The sequence below is a fragment of the Aquila chrysaetos genome, chromosome Z (assembly GCF_900496995.4).
Source record: "Aquila chrysaetos chrysaetos chromosome Z, bAquChr1.4, whole genome shotgun sequence".
Classification (NCBI taxonomy): Eukaryota; Metazoa; Chordata; class Aves; order Accipitriformes; family Accipitridae; genus Aquila; species Aquila chrysaetos.
The window spans coordinates 52,920,323-52,931,927 of record NC_044030.1 but is presented as its reverse complement, the minus strand read 5'-3'; the positions used below and the strand labels follow the sequence as shown (position 1 = coordinate 52,931,927).

General features: G+C 37.6%; 1 protein-coding gene across 14 annotated transcripts in view; it reads right to left on the bottom strand.

Moving 5' to 3' along the window:
* Positions 1–336: 336 nt before the first annotated feature.
* The window catches only part of MPDZ (multiple PDZ domain crumbs cell polarity complex component), a 97,977-nt gene continuing 86,708 nt past the window's right edge, over positions 337–11,605 (bottom strand). For 13 of the 14 annotated variants that reach the window (XM_030003719.2, XM_030003722.2, XM_030003728.2 and 10 more), the window contains 8 exons: positions 9,126–9,212; positions 7,650–7,746; positions 6,951–6,994; positions 5,659–5,781; positions 4,619–4,723; positions 4,389–4,501; positions 3,178–3,301; positions 337–2,330 (listed from right to left, as the gene is read on the bottom strand). In XM_030003719.2, coding sequence (XP_029859579.1) covers positions 2,184–2,330; positions 3,178–3,301; positions 4,389–4,501; positions 4,619–4,723; positions 5,659–5,781; positions 6,951–6,994; positions 7,650–7,746; positions 9,126–9,212 — 840 coding nt within the window. In that variant the 3' untranslated portion in view covers positions 337–2,183. The remainder of the gene's footprint in view (positions 2,331–3,177; positions 3,302–4,388; positions 4,502–4,618; positions 4,724–5,658; positions 5,782–6,950; positions 6,995–7,649; positions 7,747–9,125; positions 9,213–11,605) is intronic. The other variant, XM_041120745.1, reaches the window with a different exon arrangement.

The following is an 11,605-nucleotide window of genomic DNA, read 5'->3' as shown; positions in this document are numbered from 1 at the left end:
AACTAATGTTAGACTATAAAAGAAGCTGGGTTGTTTTTCACAGTGTGCATCTTGGTAGAGCAGAGACTCCTGATGCACCCAGCACTGTTTGCTTGCCTTTATTCATTTAATAAATTGTAAACTTTGATTGGAATCCTGTTTGGGACTAAATTCATTTATCACAATATGACATCACCTCAGCTATAAAAGCTACGTAAAGGAAGATGGAAGGGGGTGCATTTGTTATTTATGTTTGTCTTCTGAAGCAACCACTATGAGTACTGAAGCCCTGCTTCCCAGGAAGTGGCCAGACATCGCCTGCTGATGGGAAGTAGAGAATAAAATCTTTTCTTTTCCTTTGCTTTCACGTGCAACATTTGCTTTCGCTTTATAAAACTGTCCTTACATATATGAGCCTTTCGTTATATTTTCTCTCCCCTGTCCAGCTGAGGAGGGGGAGTGATAGAGCGGCTTTGGTGGGCACCTGGCATCCAGCCAGGGTCAACCCACCACAATTTTCAGTTCAGATTTCTCTTAAATGACAACTGACATGGTGGCCTTCTTGCTACAATTTTTTTGGCTAATTAACACAAAGGTTCTTGCTGCTAAGTAGCGATGTAACTTTCTCCCTCAAAAGACTTGGTGAAATTTTTCTGCATGAAGGTAAATCATGGGCAAAGTGTGCTTTATCTGCCAGATTCCTAAGAGCCATTTTGAAGGACCAGAGGCAAAGGCAGGCTACAATCAGCTAAGCGTTTCAGTGAGTGCAGTTTTGGGAGAAAGTTTTAGTGAGGAGCCCAACTTGGGAAACTGTGGATGTTGATAAATTTAGTGACCACACTGCTGCCCAAAGAACAGCTCCATGGCTGGATCATGCTCACTAGACACTGTCTTGTATTTGTGGTCTAAGATTAATAACCCCAAAACAGTATTTGCGGATCTCACACCTGCTCTTCTGCTTAATGCTGATGCAGAAAGACCTTCACTGCTGTCTTACTACCCACCTCCAGTAGGAGGGATTTTCAGCCTTTTACCCACCCTCAACTCCTGGTTTTAGGCTGCCTCAGTCCAAGGAGGACTCTACCTTTGCTGCTACTGATAATGGCAGCAACACCATAACATCAACTTCTTCCACCTTGTCTTAATCAATATCCCCAAGTCTCTGTCTGCAGCTAAGTAAACCTGCCCTGAGCAGTTTGTTAGCAGCTCTGATTCAAGCAGCTTGCAGAAAAATCTGCACTGAGCATGTAGTTAATCTTGCACGTTGGAAGAGGACAACCTTTGCTTACATACATTCGATATTAGGAAGGTTGCTTTCACATCCATATAGGCTAGAAAACACTACTATTATAAAAGAAAAGTCTAGTTCTTCTAATACTGCAGTTGCTGGGCACTCTCATTCACCAGGAGCAGTTTCCACTAGCGAAGTGATTTTTCAGTCCTGACCACAAGTCCTCTCCTTTCAACACAAACACACACACACACCCCTGCCTAAAAAAAAAAAACAACCCAAACCATCAAACTTAGGCCAAACTAAAACATAGTCTTCTTTTTTTTGGATACACTGTGACTTAGGAAATTTAAACACACAAACAGACAAGCAAAAAAACCCCACCCACATCACCCACTCAGCTCCTTCTGCTTGGGCATTGTGAAATAATACAAATAACCATCTAAGTCCATTAATCATCTGCCTCCAGATTACATACTTTTCCTTCTTTTCCCCAAATTCCTTATTTTGTTAATACTTTCTTTCTTCAGTAACATTATTTCTGTTTTCTGACTACTGCTGCCCATGCCACCTCCTTGCTGACCTGGTGACTTTATCATTTTTCCAACATATTTCAAATATCCAAAGCCTCTTAGCAAAACATTCCAGTTTTGTTGTATGGTTATTAATGCAAACATTCTTTTTTTTTTTTTTTTTTTTTTTTTTTTGGTGGCTTACAAGCATTCATTATCATACTAATATGAAAGATATCTGTGTCTTTCCATAGTGGACATAACTCCATCCCAGTGGTTTGACAGTAAGAGAAATACATCTACTGTATACAAAAATATGGTTAAGTGTTATTTTTCTTCAGTGTTGTAACAGTCCTGTGAAGCTGGAAGAGCAAGGAGTCTATATAAACATTTCCATTCTCTTTGCTATGCGGAATGTAAATAATATAGTCTTATTGACCCTACCCCTTTGGGCAGCCAGTTCACGACAAAACAGTCAAAGTGACTGTTCCTTTTGTCCTTTTCAGAATAGCAACCGCTTCCTCATGGGTCACCCCTTCTAAACTCTGCCCATTCACAGCAATGATTTGATCCCCCCTCTTCAGGCGTCCATCTTCTGCTGCTGCACCCTGAAACGATACAACATGTAACTGCAGACGCAAGCATTTCTTTTTCTCCCTGCCACACTGCCCTTATAGTCTGAATAAGATGGGTTCAGTGCACAAAACCCCTTAAAACTTTTTTTGTTTTCAATGATTCAAATAGTCAATTGTAGTACAGCCTGCTAGTGCTGCAGGATGCTCTGCCCTAAGTTTCACAACATCAGATCTACAGGATTTTTATATTCCCTTAACCCTGTTTGTCCAGCTAGCGTAACATTTAAACTCTACTATCATAGAAGTAAGATTTTCAAGGCCTGAAGAAGTTTTCAGCAACTGGTATAAGAAATTCAGTAATCAAAACTCAGCTCTGTACTTTCATTTACGATAAAAGTTTAGGATTCTTGATTCCAGTTTTCTCTGACTCAGGGCTGTGTCCTAGGGCAGTCCCAACTATCAAATCCAGGTCAGTACCTGAACTTCTCCAAAGGTCCAGACTGAGTTAAATTCTTTTATCTTGGTCTACCTTTCAGACTCTCAGTAAAAATAAATAGAACAGTCCCTTCTACTACCTAAAGAAAATACACTCTAAACATGAGACAAGGGGGCTGTTTTTCTAAGTTTGTACACAATTCCGGTTTTGAGAGTTGAAGACGACTCTGCCATATGCAGGGGCACATGCATTTGGAAATTCTGAATCTTCCTAAGACTATAGCTTTCAAATGCTATGGGCACATTTTGACCAGCACTTGCACTAAGGAAGAAAAGCTGTGAGAAACCATAACAATCCTTTGGCTTCAAACTCAGGCCATGATTTAAGATAGTAGCTGCTGTGAATTAACTAATAAATGGATCGACTGAACAAATTTACACTTACCTTTGCAAACACCGTCTTCACATAAATGGGTAAGTCTCCATGGGGACTGCCATAACCGCCCACAATACTAAAGCCTAGGCCATCTGGTCCTCTATCCAGAGTGATGGCCTTGTACTGAGGAGGTCTAAGAAAAGGAAAAAGAGTATTGCGATGTTTTCTGAACTTATGATTTAACATGTAGAATATTCAACAAAAAACATTTTTCCTTTTAAGCTAAGCAATGCATTTCCCTTTCCACTGCAACTAAAAATGCTGCTATTATAATGAATTGGCTATTTTAGTTCACGTAGAACACTGTAACTGTCTAATGCCCTCGCTACCACTTAAAGGTAGCTATTTCAAATACCTCTTCCACCCAACTCAGGGCATAGTTATGGCTGCAATGTTCCACTAACAGTGCTTTCTAGTGAAGCAGAGATGCAACACCAGTACCTCCTATCTCTGTAACAAACATCTACTTTAAAAATCCTGTAACCCATTACATCTCCTAAAAAAGGTCCAAAAATAGATCCAATAGTTTATGTTGTAAGGTTTAATTGCTTCTCTCCTCCACTAATATATGACTGTGTATTTGTATATATGCATTTATACATACCATTTATAGGTATATTTCCCCACATATACTTTGACTATAAGAAATTTTGAAGTTCTATCTTTCAAAGTAGATCTGTGTGGCTAAAGAACCCCATTCTCTCTTTCCCTGTTCCTAGAATAAAAATGCTTCAGATTTATGACAGAGTTTGAGGCAAAACTTGTTTACGTAGCTGTACCTTGCAGTATACCAGAAGCAGTATACCTTGTATATAGGAAAGGTCAATGCTCCTGATAGCCCAGTGCTAGAAAGCACATTATGGAAACACAGGTACCACTGTGGAAAGGGCCTTGCTATTTAAGTTTGAGAAAAAACATCTTGGCTGTATCAGTTAATGCCAGCTACCAAGGCTCAGTGAAACAAAGCAGGCTGTACTTGCAGAAAAGAAATCAAATCACATCATAACTCTACAAAGGGGCAAAATAAAGCAGCACAGCAAATCACGTCATGAAAAATGCACAAGAGGATCTATGGCCTACAGGTCCCATTATACCAAATGCGCAAGTCATGATTAAGTCAAACAATTCATCCATTATTTGCTAGAATGTGTTAAGTTTTTTAGGCTGAGCTCTACCTAAAATACCAAGCTACAGAGGTTGTATATTCTGTACTTACTGACCCTAAATCATCCTGAAAAACGCTGGTTGAAGGTAGTGACGCAAATGAAAGATTGGACGTAGGTGGATCCTGCTGCTGACCAGTTATGACACTCACTTCTCCTCCAGCTACAACCTAGGAATGGAGTTTGTAAACCAGTAAAATGAGAATGCTGACACTAAAATAATTCATTGTAGCAGCTGGAAAAATGGTATTCAGAAAATATTCCAAATGTCACTGAATATTTTTTACCTGCAACTCAACAGTGCCTGAAGCATTTTTTAAGAGACTAACAGCTTGGGAGTGAGTCATGCCCTCAGTAGATGTTCCACAGATGCTAACAATCCTGTCCCCAACCTGCAGAAGAAAAGGTAGAAAATCTAAGTTCAGTTACATAGATTTATTTGTCACTTTCTTTCAACAATAGCAGATTTGTGTATTTGCATTCAGCCAGATTTTATCAGTGATATAGGGCAGGAAGAAAGAAACTAGCAACTGTTTATTGTACATTTTCTCTTGAAGGCAAATCATCTCTGAACTACATAAAGACCCAATACAAAGGTAGAAAATTCAACATCACAATTAGCAAATTACACTGGTTTAGTGTATTCAGCATAAAAAAGTAATGATGCTTTACAGAATTGATCCTAATACTCTAGAAATATACCGGATATAAGAAGAGAGATATATTTTTTACGTCACCTGAAGATAGACAGACTGAAGTAGTAAACTATCATCAGAGATTGTATTTTTGAATTCATCCAGAAATACCACTGTCCATTTTCCATGGAGCATAAGTCAAATTCAGCCACCTCTGGCACAGATCAGATACAGTATGCACTTAAGTGCTGTATCAGATAAAACCTCTTACTTTAACTCAGAACCTTAAAAAGTACTATTTCTATCCTAAGATAGATAAGCATAGAAAACATGAGATAAAACAGACTGCATACATACAGTTGCAGTAATGACGACCACGCTCATCAGTGGAGCTCACTTACAGAATCCATCATTCTGAACCACTCTCTCTACTTTTAATTTTCACAAGCTGACTACCTCTATGATCTAAGATTGCTTTAGGACTTCCTTCCCAAAGTTAGTATCTTTCAGCAATTACCTTTTACCATGCTACCAATCTGAGTTACTGTTTCATCAATCCAAACAGCAAAAATTCTTGTCACAGCCAGAAGCACTTATGACTGTATCATTAAACTGCTAATTTTTTGCCTGCCTAGAGTAATTACTGTGCATTACCCATGCAATCTTTAAAACCTTATTAACAATTAACTTACTCTGAGTTTCTGAGTCTGAGCTGCAACTCCATTCGGATGCATCATGGCAATAAATATAGGAACATCTCCAAGAGGACTTCCCACACCTCCAGCAATGCTCACTCCTAGTGAATCTGCAGGGCCCTGTTATTGTCATGAAAAAAGATTAGATTCTTGTGGAAAGAAAAACACATACAGAGAACTGTAGGCTTATATAAAAAAATTACTAAAGCCCCTATCTTAAGAAAATCAGAATTCCCATGTCTCAAGCCATTTTTTAAGCTAATACAATTTGCAACATTTCGAGAAAGTGCCGAAAGCACAATATATGTTTCTTCCTATCAGTGGTAGGTGACAGTTTGCTGACTTAGTTGTATGTTTTATCTTAACCAAACTAAATACTTATGGAATTCAGTGGTAGGTGACAGTTTGCTGACTTAGTTGTATGTTTTATCTTAACCAAACTAAATACTTATGGAATTCAGTGTCAGACCCTTAATGTCAGCATAGAAAGTCTGGGCAAGGAAAACTGGATAGATGGGATTGCTTGTCCTTAATACTGTCTATATCAATCTCCTATTATGAACCTTCCAAAGACTAGAATTAATCCTTATGCTCCCCCTAGTGTCCTACTGTTGAAGAACAAAACTAACTGTTCACTACCGTACAACACCTTACCTAACTGCAAAAACTGCTATTGTAAACTGGTATTTGCAGATTCTACTGTAAAAAGAGAATGGCTAAATACCATCCATGTAATCAAGTGAACTAGATGCCAGGCAAAGTCAAATAAATATAAATATTTTGGATAATTGGAAGCAGTCTGTGACTCAGACCTCATGCTCCTGTAAATAAGAAAGTTGACTGAGTATCACAGTTGAAAACCTGGCCGTTGTCATTTAAAAGCCTGCCCATTAAAAATATGTGTGAAGAAAAATATGAAATACCAAACAATGGGCTTGTGACTTTGGTATAGTTCCCTTGACTTCACTAAAACAGGGTCTGGATTTAACTTGGTCTGATAACAGTAAAACTAGGTCCCATTATCTCTTACTAATCCTTCCTTCATTTGCTTTCAGAACAGGTCACAAAATGTGATAGCATAAAATCGCACTGATTTTACATAAAAATATAGGCAGTGGAAATCACACAGTCTTGACCTGAAAAGATAGGCAAATTAATTAGCTATTGCCACATCAGCTCCTCTCTCAAAATGATTAACAGGGCCAGACTTCTTCATTTCTCCAAATACACCTATTGACAACATCTACAAAACCTGTTCCTGATATATACCACTTCATGCTGTAGCTTACCTTTTTTATTTCAACTGTTCTTAGTCCCTGTATTTCAGAAGCTGCTGTCAAATAAATTTAAAAAAAGTTACATTAGCATTTTTAGGAAACTTTCCATTAAAGTTACCCAAACCACTATGATCACTCTAAGTTTCTGCTGGTTTATTATAGACTTAAGTTTTAAGCAGATTTTGAAAGTGGCTGTCATTAAATTAACAGGATTGAAATACTTCTAGAATGGGTAAAAAAGTCATTCAATCTCACCATTTAAATAACTTTTGGAATAAGACTTCTAAGCATACTAACATAAAATAGAAAAAACTATTATTTCCTAGCAACACTTTGGTCAGAAGTAACTTTGTTCTAAATTTGAGCATGAGACAGCTATTTCACATCTACCCTAATTTAACTATACAGTATCTGGATTTCTATGTATGAAACAGTTTGACTGAAGACATATTTAGATTAAACAGAAAATTATGGCTCAACTTAAGATTCTCAGTATCTAAAATGCTGGTGTAACAAGCTGCTAGTTTCTTTTACAAAAAACTATTCAAAGATATATACGATGTACTGTACAATAACCACCCCTGAAGTGTTTTAATGACTAAGGAATCACTTTCAGGCCTACAGCACATATGACAACATTTTAGAGGAAGTGAAAGATCTCAGCTACCAGTTCACATGTATAAAATAGTGAAAGCACCAAAGAAACCTTACTGGTATTCTTCTTCAGACCGCTTTCAAAGACCTCAGGTGCACTGGACCCAGAAACCGGGAAACCGAATGATGAGAGACTGCCACTTCCTTCACTGACCTAAATACAGCGTTAAACTGGGATTAGAGAGCAGCTTCAGACACCCAAATGATAAAACTGTAACCTACTGTATTCAGCGGATTTTGCCGCATTTTACTTTTTCTGTGCCCAGTTCAAGCTGGCACAGTGAACCTCCACATACCTCTTGGTCACTCTAGAATGGTCCTTGTTCGAAACATCATCAGACCAACAGAGAGTGTATGCCTACAACCCCATGCAATGCTTTGAAGCGCTGCTTCTGAGGCCATACTGTGTCCTTATATTTGCACCTTCTATCACTTCATAGAGATCTTCTGGTGCAGAAGTTAGCCATGATTATCAAAGTAGGGACAGAATATAAAAGACAGATCTTTATACATCCTCATGTGTACTCTCATGTTCACCCACTGCATCAGCTAAAACTAAGATTAGGCTCTCCACTCAGCTTCACCTTGCACAATTTCCAGAAAGATTTTCACTACACCCGCAGGACAATGTAAAGGAACAACATGGCTCCCAGTGAGACTCGTTCGCTGACTGTTACAGACTCTTCAAAACATTCAACACTGGGAGCTTCTTCTTACATAACAACTTGTATGAAGACCACCCAGAGCCTGCATGTTTTCATCTTGTTTGGCATTCCCCATTTTGAAGAAGTCTAATATTTCAGTGTTATCCAGTCTTAACCTGCTCACTTGAAACTGTTTAATTATGATTGGTCTTAAAACTATTTATCTTCAGTACTTGATCTGCATACCCGGTTTATAACCAAAGAAAGTTCTAAGGTAACTTGTGAACTCTTGGGAATATAGCTCCTACTGGAGAGAATCATGATGTGAACTGCTACCACATTATGGATGCATTCAAATGCAGAAACTGATGTGAGTTTGTTACAGTCCACCATTAGAGCAACAATAAAATACATAAACTTGACAGAACCCTGATGGAAAGTGTGCAGGTTTCCTGCTTCTGATGACCACGATCATGGTAAGAATATGCAAGGAGAAATTCACTAAGTTTACTGAAACAATACTCCATTGCACGCCAAGCACTCCTAAAGTAACAAAGTGTTTAAAGTCCACTCCAACTTCTTCTGGTATTGATGAGAATCAGAGCTCTCCCTGCTTCCCAGGGTGGAGCCATAAAAACCAGACTAGACAACACAGCAAAGTAATTCCTGGATTATGTTTTTGGCTGGATCATGTCTTTAACAGATACAATATGCTAAAGTGAACACATAAAATGTTTACCAAAAAGCTGCAAAGTAGACAAAAACTACTTTCCTTCATCTTAGATCAGGTATGTAGAAAATCCTTGTCATCATAAAACCAATTCTTTTTATTTGCTTTCATTATTTAACCATTATTTCTTCCAAACTAAACAGTTTTACAGTTACACACCTGGCTGCTCTGGGATGTTCTCCTCTCAGAGTGGAATGGACCAGCTTTTATTCTTCCGACCTCTAGTCTTACCGTACCTAATGAACACTAAAGAACCAGTCACTTATAACACATCTCTTCTGTCTACAACATTAAAGCCTATGATAATATTTAATTCACTTATTAGATGGTGGAAAAAGAAAAAAATATGGACATGCAAAAATAACGGACTAACAATCCTGTGGTGTGCACTGAGCAGACAGTGCTCATGGCAGTATCAAAGCCACACAAACTAAGTGTACCATGATATTCAATACTGAGCAGGGTACTTTTGGGATTAACCAGTATTACAATACAGATGTGAAAATTACACAAGAAGACTAATTCTGTTACTGTTCACATAACAGGGAGTAGTTTTGGTTTCTCAATTGTTATGTCAACATATATTTTCAAGATGGCATTTTCAAGGAATAGTGAAAATGACTATTTTCACAATAAGCACTAAAAATAGTGTAACACCTCCAAGTATTAATCATTATTTCTGTTGATATGACTGAGAACATGGTATCTAAACTGGTAGTTAGTCATCTCCCGCCTGCTCCTGAAATTATCTGTTATTCTGGATCCATAGCAACATAACTAAAGAAATTTTGGGCAGGAGGTTTTCCAAACATCTGTAGTTTAAATGAACTTTCTGCATCTGATTCCCAACAGAGAGCTGAGTGATACGGACTGTTTGCACATTGGAATACCCTTCCACTACTCTTTAAGCTTTTAATTACACTATTAATATTTACATGTCTGCATGTCTTGGAAAAAAATTCACCTGCAATCAAATATGTAGAAACCAAGACATTAGGCTGATTTTGGAAACAAGTAAGTTTTTATCACAAACATTTAGAAAACTGGACTTCCAAAATAATACAAGTACTGTCAAAAGAAGACCATCTATTTGCAATGTACTAAAATACGGAAATTTCAAAGTTTTGTTGCTATTTTGCTTTTCCTTCTTTCTTCCAGTAGGAAGTTGTTATATGAACTCCTGTATGCAAAGAACTTAATATTACATAAGTTTGCCTTTATTTATCATGCTTTAGCTGCATTACCCTAAGAGAGGTTCATGTATTTGTCAGAAAATTCACAGTAAGAAATAGACCAATATATCAAAACCAACAACAGAACATACCCATTCAAACAGGGTTTCCATACCTCATATCCTGTTGCTGTTTTCTTGGGGGTGACACTAAAAGAGATTTATTACTAAATTGCTTTTTATTTTTTAAATAATGTTGACTTCTCTATGTCCTGGGAAAGACTTGATCATAGCTCAGGCAAAACCATTCTTTCCTGCTTGTATGAATTGACTCGTATTAAACCACACGGACAACTCTAATCCAAAATGGAAAATCAAGTAAGTAATCTATGCACCCGAAATTACCACATCCTCACACAGAATGCAAACCCACAAATGAGATTTAAAAGTTATAATGTGTGAAAGTGGGAGGTAATACTTTCCAACTGAACTTCTGAATAAATCAATTCACATCTAATTTTATTACAGCTTTCTCTCTTCCTGAAGTCTCCCATTTGATAAATACTAAGTCAAATGAGGGGAAAAAAATATCAGGTTTTCACATGTTTTAGGGATACTTAAAAAGAAACACTGCAAGAACAGGCAGAATTCTCAGCCTGACAACACATTCCAGTGGTCTCATACTACTTAAAATACATTGGGATTCTCCAAAGATTATAAATAATTTTCTAGCAAAGTACATTTCAGGCAGTTCAAGATAATTTGCTCCTAGATCTTACTCTTGTGAATGAAAACAGAACTGCTAGCTGAACTAAAAATGGTGACTGCCTACATGTGAGTGATCATGCTTTACTCCATTTATACTGCATGAATAAAACAGAATTGTTAAGAAAAATTTATCTGCGGTATTTTAAAAGCCTCATTTCTCAGGGCTAGGACGATTAATTACAAGTACTACTGAGTGGGATCAAGTATTTAAAACATGAATATACGAATGGTAAGTGGGAACTAAAAATCTTCAATTAGATACTCCAAAATCCTTGCCAAAATGGAAGAAACTTTCCACATAAAATGGTATTTTAATTTAGAGGGGATATAAAAGTGCAGCATATGAAGAAGAAACACATTATCTGTAGACAAAATAAAGTATCAGGTAAGAAAGGAAAAGTACTATTACCCCAGAAGAGTATATTCAGGAGTTCACTGTCAGAACACAGACCCAGTTCTGGCATTCTCACTTACGCGTACACGCTGAAAATACAGAAAAAGTGCTCCTACCTCCCCTTTCTAACTACCACTGCCCTCCCCCCCCCAAAAAAAAAGGCTCAAGGAACTGTTCAAGACCTGGAAAAATATACCTTTGAATGTGAGTGCAAAGAAGCATGATCATATGTCTATGTATCCAAGAGTCAGCTATGAGTAGCGGCTGTTAAATTTTTTCCAGTGGAATAGCTTTCCATTGGAAAAT